Here is a 17758-nt window from a genome sequence, read left to right on the forward strand (position 1 = left end):
CATGGACAGCCTGCAGCGTGCAGCCGCACTGAACTCTTACGCTCGTGTTTGTGTGTTTGTTGCGCCAAGGAGTAAATAAAATAACTTATTTCAAAGTTATATACAACTCAAAGTGCCTTTGCGTCTAAGTGAAATGTTGGCGGCATTTCTGAGGTGAAATGGGCAACATGAGGTGTCGTGGGCAACATCACCATAACGGAGATGTCTTAACTTTGATGAAGATACACGGGAGCGCACGGCTCGGGGGAGGAAGGGGAGGGGGGGGGGACTTAGTACTATGGAAAAATCTGAAAGATTGTGGATTTTCCACTGACACCAACTCAAAGATGTGTGTTGAAGCCAAAATCTGCAGGTGGAATTGTCACTGCACCCCAATGATTAATCAAACGATTCACAGAATCCATGGAAAATTTTACTGATGATAAAGTACAGGATGCTTCAATGCATTATTTTTGGAAAATGTTAAACTGTGGATCCAACAATAGGTAGCACTGTCAAGAGTGAAGTGTTTAGCTGAAAGATACATCTCCAGAGAAGTAGTGGAGCTCTACAGGATGAAATTAGGAGGGTGAGTACAAGAGTGGACAGAACATCGTCAAGTCAGCTGACAGCTCCGCAAAATGTCTTTCCTACAGCAGCAAACAGGATTCAAGAAGTGACGGTAAGATTTCAAGATCTGTGGTCAGAGTAGGAAAACAAGCCAGTAGGACTCTGAGTGAAGCAAACTGTGCATTTGAAGTCATGGAGCTTGTGACCAATTCACTCATTCAAGATAAAATGTGACCTGACTCTCCCTTAGTTAAAGGAAATATTGAAAACACATCAAAAAAACTCATGACTTTGAATAACTCGTTGTGTTTGCATTGTGATAGCTCTGAGGAAGGGATCAGTGCAGCACTGCCCAAGAGACAGTGAGGAAAGCTATCCATCACTGTTCATGGGTCCAGAACTGCACCAAAATATAATTCTCCATTCCTGAAAGTTAGAGCTTTTAGCAGTGAGGGAGGCAATTTATTAAAGATTTTGAGAACATATCTATTATGGTCTCTACTATTTATACAGTCAATAATGTATTAATCCTGTGTGTCTATCCTATGAATTCTAGTCAAAAGCACCTAACTGAGAGCATTCACACGATGGGGTGAGCAACAAGTGTCCAGAGCGCAGCGATGAAGACAGAGTGAAACAAGTTTCAAGGAAGAGGAGATACTCTCTGACCCTCTAGGTAATTGCACATAGATAAACTGAGACATATGTGAAGCATACAGTGGGTCTGTGTAATGGCTTATTGGGTAGAAACAGGGTCAAAACCAGGGGTGTTTTATACAATTATATCTGGCCCATGAGATAATCTCAATTATTAATGGCTCGTTGTATGTGGGAGCCAAAACCATGCAGGCAGACAGTGTTGGGGAGTAACGGAATACACATACGTTACGTATTTAAGATACAAAATATGAGTAACCGGTCGTGTCCAAATTCATAGGCTGCATCCTCCTGAGGACCCGGCCTTCGCGGCCTGCGTGGGCCGGATTCTCCGCAGGGCGGGTAGACCGGAAGTGAGCTGTTGTGAAACTGGATGGTCTAGCCTTCAGTTTTGCATTACCAGCTGTCTCGCTGGAGTTTAATAAACTCAACCGTTTGTTTCTTGCTATGTAAAACATAACAGGACATTGGCCTAAATTCTCAAACCATCTCACATTTCTGTTTAATCAGTTTTCTGTTTGATGTTGATTCAACTGTGTGAAAACTATCACTTTAATGTCAGCCAAACTGATTTACTCACGAACAAATAAAACACTGAAAAAAGCCAAACAAGAACATTTTTAAGTTGTCCAATTGACAGGATACATCCGACCAATCCTTCAAATCTGCACTGAAAAAAAGGCCATGTTGGATTTACTTGATTCAATAGTGGACACTGATTGCACACAAATGTTTTGCTTTGGCAGAAACTTAAACAACTGAGTTAAATCAACACAACTTTTTCATAGTCAGTAAACCTGTGCATTTTGTGTTCATAAAACGCGATTGGAACATGTTCAGATGAAGTAAGTTGAGCTCTTGGAATATTTTAATCCTTCACAATTTTGTCATTTTATTTTAACACTATTCAATAACTTTTACCCCAATACTATTGGTCACTTAAATACTACATGCTGTCTTCATATTACATAATGTTCAACAAAGTCTAGAGTCTGGTTACCATAAAAATTGAATGGGTCTTCAACAACTACCATCCTTCTATCTTTATCCTGGTTGCAGGAGGGCTGGGAAATAACCCTGAAGTGATAGATTACGGTGCAGGGTACACCCTGGACAGCTCACCAGTCTATCACATAGAAACAAACAACCATTTACATTCACAGGTAATTTAGAATCAGCAGTTAACCCTAACAACTGCATGACTTTTAACTGCGGGAGGAAACCAGAATACCCAGAGAGAAACCTGCAAACTAGCCAGAATGTGGATTTGAACACAGGACCTTCTTACTGTGAAGCAACAGCACTAACCACCATGCCAACAATCTAGGAAATGTAGGAAAGCTATGATTTCCTGTATTTGATGCAGAATTTTTTTGTTTTTGTAATAATACACAATAAATAGCAATAGCATGCACGTGGTGCGTGCAGTTGTCTGCCTCTTATAACTCCAGTGATTTTCCTGCAGTTTGAAATCTTGTGCGATCTTGTGAATTTCATGAGTTCAGCAACTAACCACTCTTACTAGATTGTATCAGGTCGTCTCAACAAGAACAAATTAAGTTGTTGAATTTCGTACAGATTCTTCATGATTTAATTACGTTCATAGAAACATGAAATTATTGTGTTCAAATTACAAGTTAGAATTTTTTAATGTAACAACCACCCAATTTACTTTTTTTGGTATACTAAAAAACAGTAGAGGTGGCTGCTCGACTTGACTGAGATGGATGCCTTCCTGAAACCACGATCTAAAGAGCGCGAGTCTGAAACCCGTGCAGTGTCACGGGATTTAACATTGATATATTATTGACTTACTTCACTTGAACATGATATGAACAATTTAATCTAGCCTCTCTGCATATCATGTAGTTTCTACACTATGTAGTTACACTTAACTTTAAAGCACAAGGCACTTGTGTTAAATACACGCAAGATGCTTACGTAAATACAAGAGTTGGCCAATCCCTTTTTTTCAGTGTGGGGAAAAGGAGGACACATTTGCTGTTACTCTCATTCCCTTTTATTTGGTATTCCAACTCTGTAACATGCAACTTCTGTCGGTGCTATGCTACTGGAAACTGAATTTCCTAGAGAAACCCACCCGAGGGATTAATGAAGTGTCATCTAATCTAATCTCATCTCATCTCGTCCCTTCTTGCACCAAGATGCCAGGTTCTTTCATTATCCCTCATTCACAGCAGCAAATGCAGAAGCAAGTGTAGCTGTTGCTGTTCTGTGAGTCTATGGTGCATGTGGTGTGATACAGTATGTCCATGTAGAAAGGACGGCACTGTGACGCTGGACTTGCCCTTACTCTGGGCTCCCTCTTTATTCTGGCAACTGGTACAAAGAAAACAGCACACAGTCATCATCAACAGTGTGAAAAGCAACTGCAACATTCAGTTCACCAGCTTGGGAGTATTTTCCTTTTTTTTCCAAACATAACACTTAACAAAAGACTAATATATATTTTTCCAACACAACATCGATAAAGTCTTTCTTTAAAAGTTCTAGCTGAAACCAAACCTGTGATCATAAAGTGGCAGTATTATTTATTTATTTTTCTCCTTATGGTAACTAAGAGATGAGAGACATTATATCTCCTTTTTCCTAACCAACAACAACAATAAAAAGAGCTTTTCTCTTATAAAACAAAATCATTCTTCATCATTTTTTTATACAACATCAACTAAAACTTGTACTTAACAGTGCCTTCCTGGTACAAAGAAAACAGCATACAGTCGCCATCAACAGTGTGAAAAGCAACTGCAACATTCAGTTCTGTTAACAAGAATTAGAACTTGTAGGGCCCTTCAATTGACCCGTCACCCCACTAGGAAAATGATGGTATGACGGTATGACAGATTACCAGTCCAGCCCTGTGGGGATTACACATTCTTCCCTAGCAGCTGGTGACTGTATCGAATTCACTATAGTAGACAGCTCTTCAGCAATGTAATCATGACATCTTGTGAGAAACCATGATACTGTCACATCATGACATGAATGTCAAAGTCAATAAAAATCATCCAAGTCAACCAAGAAAATCTTTGATACTTGACATCAAAGGCAAAATATGGGCAAGATTGTATTTGGTGCTTAGTTCCCACATTATCCTTATTACTATTATTAGCTAAAGCCACTAGCCACTACCTTAATAATGGCTGAACAGATGGCCAATGTGCCTTCACATAATGTTATTTTACGGTGCTGCCCTTATTTCCACAGGGTTTCCTCAGTGGATGGATTCTTGTGCTTGATTTGGCAAAGATATACTCCCAGATGCACCCCCTTACGCAACCCTCTAAACTTTCCTGGTGACCCACTGGGTAAAATGGTAAATGGCCTGTATTTGTATAGTGCCTTACTTAGTCCCTAAGGACCCCAAAGCGCTTTACACTACATTCAGTCATTCACACACTGGTGATGGCAAGCTACATTGTAGCCACAGCTGCCCTGGGGCACACTGACAGAGGCGAGGCTGCCGGACACTGGCGCCACCGGGCCCTCTGACCACCACCAGTAGGCAACGGGTGAAGTGTCTTGCTCAAGGACACAACGACCGAGACTGTCGGAGCCGGTGCTCGAACGGCAACCTTCTGATGACAAGACGAACTGCCGACTCTTGAGCCACGATCGCCCCTGCTAATTGCTAATAATAAAGCAACTGACAGTAACGTATGTGCCAGCCAGGTTAACACTTGTAAAAGTAGTTGTTGCATCACTCCTCCCAAAGTGTTGTTCAGTGTAAACATCCTCTACTTCAGCTATTAGTGAGGGGAGGCGATGTCTGCCTGCCTGTAGCACTGCTGTGTAAAGTTGTGTGTCAGCAGGTGTGTTGGTACTGACACTGTTGCAAATAAGTATCTAATCCAATAGTAATTTTTAGTAGAAATTAGTAATGAACCCTGTACTATACAGAGGAAAGAGATCTCAAGGTTCTCCCAGCAAGAAGACATATTTCCCAAGGACTCTTTAAAAATCGCCTTAATAAAACAGAACTTATTATTTAAGTTTAAAAAGTCAAGAAAAAACAAAGACATAAAATTAAGGTTTGTGTGGCTGTTTAAACTGTTTAGTTTTGAAATCATACTACTTTCACTTCACTTATTTCACAGTCATAGTAACCATGAAACATTTTTAACACATAAAGAGTTTCACTTTAACAAGTCTACAAGGTGCTGTTCTACCTGCCGTTGGTGGCTTACATGTTAAGTAACTTGATAAAGAGTACAAAGGGGATTGAAAAACTCACATACTCATAGTGGCTGTTTCATTCTCAGATATGAAATGTCAAAACATGTGACCAACCATATCACTAAGTTACTGTCATCAGTAAAAAAAACAAAAAAAAAAACCCAATGTGCGTAGCTTCTTCTTTTCTTTGAACTCTCTTTCATAAGTCACACTAGATGATAGATATAAAGAAGTGTTATATAGGGCAAAGGTAAAGCCTGAATTATCTTACAGACATGGAAATGACAGAACACTGAACACACCCGGATGTCACTTATTTTTATTTTATTATATTTTAGTTTAATAGGCAGGCAGTCTAAGAACAAACTGCTCTATTGGGATGAAACAGAGGTCTTAAAGATAAGCTGGGGCCTGATTATTAATGACTTTGTATGTGAGGAGAATAATTTTAAATTATATTCTAGATTTAACAGGGAGGCAATAAAAGAACCAATATGGGAAAAATATGCTCTCTCCTTCACTGTTGGTGTTTTAGGAAGTTGTTAAGACAACTTGATAATAATGAATTACAGCTCATTATTATCAAAAGTATTGCTTGTAATTTCACCTCTGCACATCAGACAATCAATTTGTGCTTGGAGTGCAGACTTTCAGCTTTATTTCAAAATTCAAAGCAAAAGTTTTGTATCTGTTTATTATCTGATATTAAAAACATTTCTATACATCACCCAATGCTGTGTGTCCTCCACTGAGATGCTCTGCTAGGTCTTTACTGTTTGTGGGTCTCTTTGTCTTCAGTTTTATCTTCAGTAACTTAAAAGCATGCTGTATGCAGTCCTTGGAGAATATCCTTTCTTTATTTGAGAAACTCTTGGGTTGTTATGCTTTTGCACCCATTATCTATTTGCATTATGAAGTGCTGGCCAGCCAATTCTGCAGCATTTGGCTGATTCTGAGCTGAGAGTATAAACCTGTACACTTCAGAATTTGTCCTTGCTATATCTATCAGCAGTGGCATCTTCACAGTGGCCCTGACCTCATGAGCTGTATCTTCCCTTCTGCATACGTTTGTCTCGTCATCCTTCTGGTACAAGTCCATCTTGGTTTCTCCTAGAGTCGTCTTCTCCTTCTTTCAGCTGCTTGTTTAAGAAATCATTACAGTGGATCATTGGCCTCCATTTCACCCTGCCCCGAGCACCCAGACTGTCTGGATGTTAGGACTCTTTTCTTCCTGTCTTCTTGTTTTTCTGCCTTGCAGCTCCATCTTCAACATCCACTCTCAAATATCCCTCCTCTGCACGTATGCAAACCATCTCAGCCTAACCTCACTAACGTTGTCTCCAAACTGCTTAAGCTGAGCTGTCCCTCTGATGTTCTCATGTCTAGTCTCATTCTTCTGGTCACTCACATTGAAACCTTAAGATCTTCAATTCTGCTACTTGTTAGTGCTACCATCTCCAAACACACATACACACATAAACCATACATACCAACTACCAACTTGTAAACCTTGCCTTTCACTCTAGCTATATGTCTGTCACAAATCCCTTCTGACACTTGTCTCCACCCTGCCTGATCCCAATTATTTAAACTCATCCACCTTCACTATCTCCACTCCTTGCACATGTCTCTCTCTCATTCACATGCATTTATTCTGTTTTGCTTCTACTGACTTGCAGTCCTCTATCTGACACCAGTAGAGCTGTTTTTCAGCAGGAGACTCACTGCTCCTCACTGATAAGCTCTTTCCTATAACTTCATGGTATGGATCCTCGGCTTTATCATTCTGTAGTTGTTAAGCTTTAGACAACACTGTCATACTTGAAAATTACCTCAGACATCCTCTCATTGTCCAGGATTGTGTTTAACAATGTGATCAGCCATTTCCTCCTTACTAATCATTTGCACTTACTGATTCACTAACTCTCTCTAGATCCTTTACCACCTGTTTGAAGCTGTGGCCTCAGATGCCTTTCAAATCAAATCAAATCACTTTTTATTGTCACATCACATGTGCAGGCACACTGGCACAGCACATGCGAGTGAAATTCTTGTGTGCGAGCCCCACAAGCAACAGAGATGTGCAAACACAACAACACAAACGAGCAAAATACAAGAATGGCCAACCTGAAACTAATAAATATATGTACAATATATAATAGTGTATGCATTTCTGGATGTGTATACTAAATATTTTCCTACGTGTGTGTGTGTGTGTGTGTGTGTGTGTGTGTGTGTGTGTGTGTGTGTGTGTGTGTGTGTGTGTGTACACATTTTTACAAATTAAATAGTAAAAAAATAAAATAAAATAATAATAATAATAATAATAAAATATATAAAATATACAGAGTTGAATATGTGCAAAACAAGTGGCATTTATATACAGTGTGGAGTGCATAATGTTGAAGTTCCAGTAGTGAAGCTGAGGTGTCTATGACGTGTTCAGCAGTCTGATGGCCTGATGGAAGAAGCTGTCTCTCAGTCTGCTGGTACGGGACCGGATGCTGCAGAACCTCCTTCCTGATGGAAGCAGTCTGAACAGTTTATGGCTGGGGTGACTAGAGTCCTTGATGATCCTCCCCGCTTTCCTCAGGCAGCGCTTCCTGTAGATGTCTTGGAGGGAGGGAAGCTCACCTCCAATTATCCGTTCAGAGCACCGCACTACTCGCTGGAGAGCTTTGCAGTTGTAGGCGGTGCTGTTGCCATACCAGGTGGTGATGCATCCAGTGAGGATGCTCTCAATGGCACAGCGATAGAAGGTCCTGAGGATGCGGGGGCTCATGCCGAATCTTTTCATTCTCCTGAGAAAGAAGAGGCGCTGCTGCGCCTTCTTCACTGTTTTGTTTGTGTGTACTGACCACGTAAGATCCTCAGCCAGATGTACTCCAAGGAACCGGAAGCTGCTCACTCTCTCAACAGCAGCGCCGTTGATGGTGATAAGGGTTTGTACTTCTCTGCACCTCCGGAAGTCCACTATCAACTCCTTTGTCTTTGCGACGTTGAGGGTGAGATGGTTGTCTTGACACCAGTGGGTCAGGGCGCTGACCTCCTCCCTGTAAGCCGTCTCATCACCGTTGGTGATAAGACCCACCACTGTAGTGTCGTCCGCAAACTTCACAATGATGTTGGAGCTGTTAGTGGCTGTGCAGTCGTAGGTGTAGAGTGAGTACAGGAGAGGGCTCAGTACACACCCCTGTGGAGCACCAGTGTTCAGTGTGATGGGGGATGAGGTGATGCTGCCCAGTCTGACCACCTGGCGTCTGTCAGACAGGAAGCTAAGGATCCAGCTGCAGAGGGAGCTGCTCAGTCCTAGATCCTGCAGTTTCCTGTCCAGCTTCGAGGGAACGATGGTATTGAATGCTGAGCTGTAATCTACAAACAGCATCCTCACATACGTGTCTCTCTTCTCCAGGTGTGACAGGGCAGTGTGTAGTGTCAGGGCTATGGCATCATCAGTGGACCTGTTGTGGCGGTATGCAAACTGTAGAGGGTCCAGTGAGTCGGGTAGTGCAGAGCAGATGAAGTCCCTGACCAGCTTCTCGAAGCATTTGCTTACGATGGGGGTCAGGGCTACAGGTCGCCAGTCGTTCAATGAGGAGATGGTGGAGGATTTGGGTACAGGGACGATGGTGGCCATTTTGAAGCAGGCTGGGACTACAGACAGAGAGAGGGAAAGGTTGAAGATGTGCGTGAACACTCCAGCCAGCTGAGCCGCGCATGACCTGAGGACGCGGCCGGGAATCCCGTCCGGACCAGTAGCTTTGCGTGCGTTCACCTTCCTTTCAACCACTCATGTAAAGAAAAAACACCTAATAAGGAAGGAAGGAAGAGAAAGCAGACTTTCTGGGTAGTGAATGACGTTTTGTGTTTGTTTTTTTTATCAGTGGAAAGAAAATTGTTTTCTGTGAAGAGACGAGGGTTAGGATGTGGTTTGAGCCTTTAGTGTGTATTTGTGGTTATCGTGCTTCTGACTCAGTGAGGCAAAAAGAAAGCGATAAGAGGGTCATCTTTCTCACTTTTTTCTTGTAATGCGTTAGGGGAAGTCCAAAAGTCAGAAGACGATATAAATAAAGAGAACATACGCTTCACAGCTCTGTGAAAATGATAAGAACGAGTTAGAACACAAAGATACTTTTTTTTAAATGTCATGGTCAATCATCATGACGCTGCTGGGCTAATGAAATTTGCTTCAGCTGTCGTTTTCTTGCATTTATATTTAATGCACCATGTTATTAGTAATCTGCAGGCACTTTACAGGTCACACACTTACCTGGCCAACTCATCTGCATCAATCATCTGATGTAGACTAAAGAATGAAAAGACACGCAGTGAGAAACCACAAACAGTGGGAAGGTTGGTGTGACAGTAATCAGAAACATGTTTCTGGAGCTGGAGACACTTACAAACAGGTACAGAGTGAGGAAGAAGCCAGACTACAGGAAAGCACACAATGATCACAGATGGGATCACAGAAATGCATGGGAGGAGAAAGAAAGGAGAGTGGAAGGAAGGTGAAGTGCATCATGGAAGATCTAGCTGAAAGAAGGCAGTGCCAAAGACTTGATCTGAGGATATGTTGGAATTAAAAATAAATACGATTGTCTGGGGGTAATCACAATGAGAGTACTTGAGGCAGAGGTTATACTAAATTTAGAGCTATATAAATCTAGATTTATATTATTTATATTATATTTAGCTCAGTATTGTCTGAATTATTTAGACAATTATGACTTTAAGACATGCTTAAATTGGACTAAATGAACATTTTGTCTGGCCTCATAGATAAATATAGCTGGGCTCTGACATCACAGCAATGAAAATGCATGCAGTACTTTAGTGATATTGTTGAAGTTAAGCATGAATAAAGATGAGTGTCAGCACAGAACCTCGTGAAACCCCATGATGAACTTTTTGTGTTTAAGTTCTATGAAACAACTGGAATCTGTCTGAAAGGTTTAAATGCAGAGGATTTCAGTACAGGAATAAACAAAGAGCTGCTTCACATCAAACACTATATGACATGTTTCAACCATTGGGTAGATTTGGCAGAGTAAAGTTCAGCTTCTTCTTTGATATTTATAACAGTAGATCAGGAAGGAAGTGCTATTTCCTTCATGCATTTGGACCACCTGTTACAGAAACCATAAACTGCTTTGAAACATTTTTGTGAGTTGCAGCACACAACTGAAAGCTCTGAAAGCTCATTTTAAGAGGATCAGTCAGCATGATTTCCTCTTTCACACCTTTTATATCAACTTGAAAAGCTTTGAGCAGGAAGTGAACCTGTCAGATTAATGGAACATTTGAGTTCTCAGAAAGATCCACAGTTTTTGTTCTATAGAAGATGTGATCTGAAGATCTTCTTTATGAGTCTGGCTCTATGTTTGGGGCAAAGCTGGAGTATCTAATGTGACGTGATATTTATTATGTGAATGAGAATCTAAACCAACTTCAGTACTATGCTGTTTAAACATAATATGTTTGTATTGAGCACTATGAAAAGAAAAGTTTGTCTGAAATGTGTTCTTGCAAAGATAAAATGCTTAAAGTCAGTTAATGCATAATGTGAAGACATTAGGTGAGGATGTGGGTGTTTGTGGGGCAGCTTGCTCTTGGCTGCAAAACCACAAAAAGCACAAATCCACACAAACACACAGTTTAAATGTCAGTGTGGTCCACATGCAAAGGGAGCTACTACTAATAAGAAGTGCAGTGTGTGTGTGTGTGTGTGTGTGTGTGTGTGTGTGTGTGTGTGTGTGTGGTCAGAAATACAACAGGGTGGGGGAATTGACAGGCTGTACTAAAGTCAAGGAAGATGAAAAACTGTAGCAACAACCCAGAACAGCCAGTTTCCACCTGATGCTGCATGCTTGAAGTTATCAGCTCAGAGTTATACAGACAGGTGCACTGCAGGTACTGTTATATACAACCGTTTATAAGTTGAAGAATCAGATTCGATGAAACTAAAGGGTTACAAGGCTTCAAGTGAAACACTCAGAAGCTCAAATGTTCGTCAGAAGAGCTCTGTGGGTTGTGATCGAGAGATGATCTAGATTTGTGGCTGTAGTTCTGGCAGTGACCTCACAGAATTCACCTGCCTTTTTTGTCTTGTCAGTTTAGTTGGTTACATTTGATACGTAAACAAAGTAACACCCTCATGTGATGCTCTTTGACAGGATATCAGGTGAAATTAAGTCAGCAGTTGGAAGCAGATCAGTTGCAGCTCAGCCAGCAGGTAAGTGTCACTGACTGAAGTCCTTTAATGTACAGCTATTATTATTTTTATAAGAGAAATGTATTATTACAATTACAATATTAAAAATGTTTTACTGAATGTTGTTCAGTTTAAGATTCAGTGCAAATTTCTTTTGTGTAAGAAAACATCCAGGAGATCAGGTTGTTGTTATTTATGTATCAGTTTTATTTGATTTGACATGGTGGAGCAGATCAAACCAAGTGAACACAAACTGAGCAGCCAACAGTTTGTGAGGCTGTGGTAGAGATGCATGTCTGAAAGAAAAGACCACAAATGCAACACCAATGGAAACATTAATTCTTGAAGCGCTTCATGTAAATTATGATTTCAATTCAATTTCATTTTATGTAGATGTCTCCAAACCACAATAACAGTTGCTGAACAGCACTTTGTATTATATAGTAAAGTGACTTGTCCAGGGTGCACCTTACCCCTCGACCCGTGCCAGCTGAGATAGACTCTAGCTTTCATCGCTGCGATGCTAGATCGGATAAGTAGAAGAAAATGGATGAAAGTAAATTAAAACACAGTAAGTTTAAGTGCTCCTTAGTATACACAGTAGGAGTCTGGATTACATCATCACTGCTTTTAGTTTTACAAACTGAGGCAGGATCTGAAACACTTGTGTGTCTGTTGTTCCTTCCTCTGTTTATATTGTGTTTATCTGTAGCCAGCTGTTTTTCTTCTATGTGGGTTGATGTCTGACTGTTTGGAGAAATAAAACTGTGTCGTCTCTAATCATGTTGCTAACATGGTAACATTTTATTTCATGTGGTTACCTTTGCAGGATGAGAAGAATCAGGAAGCAGTCAGTCAATACCTAAAGCAACTACAGTCCTTCAAGTCTTCCAGTCACAGTCACCATCCCAGCAGCCTCTAAGAAAGAAAACTGTCGACTTAATGGAGAGAAATAAGAAAAGCCTTTCCCTGTTTATTCTGCTGCCTCTGCTGTTGCTCTGCAGAAGTGATGAGTGTCCCAGGCTTCCAGAGAGTTAGTCTTTATTCCTCTTTATTCATGTTTAACTGATTTTAAGATCTGTTGTTTGACATATTTACTCATTTTCATTTAATCTCTCCTGTTTTAATTCTCACAGATCTCACTTGCTACACTGACTACAATAGAAACATCACATGTTTGTGGAACAGCAGATACGTGTCTGATGACACTGAATGCACCATACATGCTCATTATGAATCTCGCCGCTTGTAAGGAGCTCAATCACAAAGAGAAAAGCTCAACACATAAAACTCACAATATATAAATCACACCTGTCATCATGTGCACCAAAAAGAGAATAATAATGTTTTTCTCAGTTCTTACAGCGCTTCCTGTGACCTAAAGTCTGTTGACGTCTCCAGACCAGCAGTAAAGAAGTGCTCCCTGATCTTTGAAATGGAATACACTGTGAGTGTGTGAAAAAATCTAATTGTTTTCAAGCCCAAGATATACAATCATATATCCTATATCTCAGTTTGTAGTTTAATTTAATTAGAAAGAAGAGCTAATATTCTAAAGAAAGCTTAGGGGCAGTCATTGCATTCTTCCAAATAGTTAGTTATCTGTCATTTAACAAAATCAAGCTTTTATTAAGCCCCCTTCTAACATTAAATATTTTTCAAACATTTCTTTTTCCAGTTTCTGTATTTCCATGAGTTGTCCCTTAATCTGAGCTGCAACCAAATGAAGCAGAGTGTAATCACTTCTTTCAAGCCATCCTGTCACAGTGAGTGTAATCTACAGTATAAATACTGGCTCTTTGTGATTTACAGTGCGAGCTATTCATGGTGACCTAAAACAACTGTGTGTGTGATCTTGCAGTAAAGGTGAATCCTCCTGCAGAGCCAAAAGTCAACTTCACGTCTGTTTCCTGGTTGTCCCAAGTCCCCGAACATGAAAGGATCAGTTCATATAGAAGTGAAGTCGAGTGGAAGAAGCAGGATCAGTCATGGAGTGTAAGTTTAGATTTTATGACACAATGTGAACAAGTTTAAGTATAAAGTTGAGATCATGAAAGTTCACATGTGAAACAAGATTCGTTCTCAACCCCACACTGGTTTCTGTGTGTCAGGATCCTGCTGTGCACAATAAAAGTGGCATTCAGTGCAAGCAGGAGTGCAAGGCAGAGCTGGAGCCAGATTTGCTGATACAAGGTGAGAGGTACAAGGCACGAGTTCGTGTTCGGTCTATTTTTCAGCACCGCGAGGGAGCCTGGAGTGACTGGAGCCCCACTGCATCATGGGAGTCACCAGTAGGGAAAATAAAACCACCACCAGGTACATTTATCTCAACATGTTTTGTTTAACATAACATACCAATGTCAAAATCTTTCCAATTCATTTATGCTGAGCATGATTACTGCAGTATGGAATAATTATGTATATGGGAAAATGTTTAAAGTTTGAAGCGTGTTGGTGTGTAATACACAGCATAGAGGGGAAGAAGCCATTGTGAAAAATGTCCAATGCTGTAATATAACTCACAACCTTCAACATACAAGGGAAAAGTGAAGGAGTGGTAACTGCCACTCAGCCACTAAGGGAGAGGTGAGAGAGAGGGCTGGCTCTCCATTCAAAGTCAATAGGACTGATCTAGGAGTGGTCTGTCTGCAACAAACACTCGTTAGCCACCAAAGAAGAAGATAAACGGCAGACAACAATAACACATACTACCAATATTACAACTACATTAATTCTCAGATTCAAAAGCATCAATGTCCACATCTGGACTGTTTCCTTGAGTTGATGAAATTGTTTAGTTTCCATTCGGTAGTTTTTCATGGGAACATAAAATATGCAGTCCATATGGGGCACCAGTGCAAGGCCTTGAATGGGCTAAAACACAAAAGAGACTTATCATAGAGGTCCTACAACACTTAGAGGGTTGTCACATCAACAGCTTCATGGCACTGGCATGCATGGCTGCTGATGGAAATAGTTAGCTGGTCTTTACTGGTGAATGCTTACAGAGCAGCTACAGCAACAACAATACTTTCTTTTCTGATTCAGTCAAATATTACAAACTCACAGGATGGGCCTGTAATGACCCAAAACATGCAGCAAAAGGAACAGAGATGTTCATAAAAGGACAAATCGGTCACATGACCCCAGCCCAACATGGCGTACTTTCACTTAGTGAAGACAGACAGAAGAAAGACCCAGAAGCAAACAGCAACTGAAGGAGGCTGCAGTAAAGGGAAGAAATGGCATTTTGAAGGTTTCTGACTTCAGACAGTCACATACAAAAGATTTGCACTCAAGGATTAGTAATAATAATTAGATGAAGGGCATAACTGAAAATGTCTGTATTTTTATAATCCATGCACTTCATGCAAAAGAATCAGAATCAGAATCAGAAACTTTATTGTCATTGTCATGAGAACAACGAAATTAAGAATGGTCCCCGATCATTGCATCATCCCTAGCAATATCAAAATATAAATAAAACAATAAAATTCAATAAATAAAATAGATAGAATACTTAAAATACTAATAAGATATAACAGTAAAACATTCACATACATTCCCACACACATGCTTCAGACCGTGCATAGATTAACACAAGAGTGGCGTGATGGACATTTTTTTGTAGTATTCAGATGTGTTATTGCAGTTGGATAACAGCTGTGTTCATCCTTAGTCTCTTGAATAATAAATCACACTCACATCTTGATTTCTATTTAAATTCACTGTATCGGCTGCAGAAGCAAACTTGTCTGTGTCTCATGGACTTGGCTGTATGACCCAGTTTTCTCATGTTTCTGAGCCACTGTGTCCTGATCTGTCCCGTATTTTTCAGGTAATACGTTTGTTGTTCCCGTAACGATAGTCGGTGTGGTGGTGTTGCTGGCAGGCCTGCTCTTAAGCACTCACAAAACCACCCGGTACGTGAGCACAGACACAAGTTTCTATGGCAAAAAATATTATTATCATTTCTTCTATTTTGAGTTATTTTCTTACAACTCTGATTGATCTTTAATTTTTTAGGGTTTACATAATAAAGAAAATCAAAGGTCCACCCATACCAGACCCAGGAAAATCCTTCCTGCGAGAAATCCAGGTAAGTGTACTTCAGGGCAGTAAACATAACATTTATGAAATACTGTGGTGAATTTGTTTGCAGGAAATCAAATTATTATCATATATTCAAAGCTGTGTTTTAGCCAATAGTTTTAGTGCAATAGTGACTCTTCTTTAGTGTAGGGTTAAGAGTAGAGTGCGTCATCACAGTGTTAAAATAAAATGCTGGATAAGTTCATGGGAAGTCTATTATACAATGATTTAATTTTCGTTCAGTACAGTTTTATTCATGCAGCACCATTTAACAACAACAGTCACCTCACAGTATTTTCTCTGTTAACCTGTTGCCTGCTGGGAACAAGGCTCACTGTATAACCACAGAGGTGGACTGCATCAGGGTCTAATTTTCATGTCTAAACATATTCATTAAAAAAAAAAACCTCTGCAAAGTAGCAGGGAGCTACAGAGAGTTTAAGGAGTCTAAAAGCAAAACAAAATAAGCTAATGTAGCTTAAAAAGCAGACGGACACAACATGTACCATAAAAAGACAGAGCATTGCAGATAGCTGTGAACTCTGTGGGAGGTGGAACCAGACAGACAAAGTGACTCACTAATCCAGCCACAGACTTATGACCTTTATGATCCAAACAACTCAAATTCACTAAAGTTTGAGTGAAGCACCCCAAACACCTGATGCTTTCCTATTTAATCCCATTAAAGTGCAGATTGATAATTTTATATATTTCAAATCTTTCTAATCTCTTCTGTTCTGTGACTTTCTCTCCTCCAGAGTGGGTTCTCCAGTGAATACTTTCACTCCTTCTTGAAACCAGTGGAATTTATCACTGTAGAATTAACCTCACCTGTGGATGCTGCTGTGGCCTACAAGCCAGATGAGAAGATGGTGTTGAACAAAGGCAGCTATGACTCCACCAGCTCCAGCTTCACTAACCCAAGTTACTCTGAGCTTTGTAGCCCTCCTCCTATTTCCTCACTCACTGCTGGGAATCTGAAGCCCTGTGCGGTTGACACGCCTTATGGTCCTGTTGGTACTCGGGGTGAAGGAAAAAGCGCAGAACAGGAAAGTGATGAAGCGAGAGAGAAAGAAAAGGAGACGTTAATGTTGCTGCTCAAAGGCAGCAGTAACAGTGAGCCAGTGCAGGTGATTTCAGACTACGAGAAAACTGAGAGGCTCGACAATGATCGATTTAGGCTCCAGAGTCTAGATTCAGGCATGTGCAGTTGTGCAGAGGTCAGTGAAGAGAGCATGGAGGCAGATAGCATCAATATGACTGATAGCCATGATGAAGAACCTGAGGCTGAGGAAGAGAAGGAGGGAGGGAATGAACAAAAGGCAGATTTTCAGAGGCTGTTTGGAAGCAGCGGAGGTGTGTTTGGCAAGTCTATCCAGGTTTGTTCTGATTATGAGCGAGTGGAGAAACAGCAGGCTGACAGCCCGGAGCTTCCCAGCTTGGATTCAGGTGTTAGCAGTGGGGGAGAGGAGCAGCTGAGTCAGGATGAGGGCATGGAGGATGTTGATAAGTCCACTGAATCTACACGCTTCCTGTTTCCGCCTCATCCTTCCAGTGCATTACCATGCTCCCTGCTCTCTTTTCCTCAACTGCCTCTGAACTTGCCTGGGCCACGACTGAGTCCAGCTTTGCAGCTCCAGCCAGGTCACAAGACACAGGGGTTTGCTCTGATGTCAACAGGCAGGTCGGTGGAGCCCTCTGGTGATGGATATATGCCAGTGAAACAGGAGGAGGGCTGAGAACAGACAGCAGGCTCAACTACCAGGACAAAATAGCATGTAGCACATGTATCCACTGTTGCCAACTTAGCGACTTTGTCGCTATATTTAGCGAGTTTTCAGACCCCTTAGCGACTTTTTTTCTAAAAAAAGTTGCTAAAAAAAGACGTGAAAGCGCGTATCGCTTTTACTCTCAACAAGCAGCGGGTGCTGTAACGCAGTCAGTTCTTCTTTTACTCTTTTACTCTTATGCTGTTTTGTGGATCACAAGGTTTAAAACTACTTATAAACACACACACACAAAGTAACTCCACCAGAGTGCCAATTTCGG

The 17758-nt window shown here is 40.8% G+C and overlaps 1 protein-coding gene and 1 long non-coding RNA gene across 2 annotated transcripts; one reads left to right on the forward strand and one right to left on the reverse strand.

Moving 5' to 3' along the window:
* Positions 1–12090: 12090 nt before the first annotated feature.
* Positions 12091–16599, reverse strand: LOC113024627 (uncharacterized). Its single transcript, XR_003272693.1, has 3 exons — positions 16541–16599; positions 12439–12535; positions 12091–12140 (listed from the first exon to the last, which is right to left on the reverse strand). It is a non-coding gene; the product is annotated as an uncharacterized LOC113024627 (long non-coding RNA).
* Positions 12528–17548, forward strand: LOC113024626 (interleukin-2 receptor subunit beta-like). The gene is made up of 9 exons (XM_026171821.1): positions 12528–12650; positions 12754–12865; positions 12974–13064; positions 13296–13383; positions 13479–13612; positions 13729–13933; positions 15456–15540; positions 15644–15716; positions 16468–17548. Exons 1-9 carry the CDS (start codon positions 12560–12562, stop codon positions 17446–17448), a joined length of 1860 nt encoding a protein of 619 aa, XP_026027606.1. The 5' UTR covers positions 12528–12559; the 3' UTR covers positions 17449–17548.
* The last annotated feature ends 210 nt before the right edge of the window (positions 17549–17758 follow it).

The sequence above is a fragment of the Astatotilapia calliptera genome, chromosome 6 (genome assembly GCF_900246225.1).
Source record: "Astatotilapia calliptera chromosome 6, fAstCal1.2, whole genome shotgun sequence".
NCBI lineage: Eukaryota > Metazoa > Chordata > Actinopteri > Cichliformes > Cichlidae > Astatotilapia > Astatotilapia calliptera.

Excerpts from the sequence above, each read along its gene's own strand:
- LOC113024626 (XM_026171821.1), top strand. The coding sequence starts at position 12,560 with ATGGAGAGAAATAAGAAAAGCCTTTCCCTGTTTATTCTGCTGCCTCTG. Across the intron at positions 12,866-12,973 it reads CATTATGAATCTCGCCGCTT|TTCTTACAGCGCTTCCTGTG; the intron begins GTAAGGAGCTCA and ends TGTTTTTCTCAG. Across the intron at positions 15,717-16,467 it reads CCTTCCTGCGAGAAATCCAG|AGTGGGTTCTCCAGTGAATA; the intron begins GTAAGTGTACTT and ends TCTCTCCTCCAG.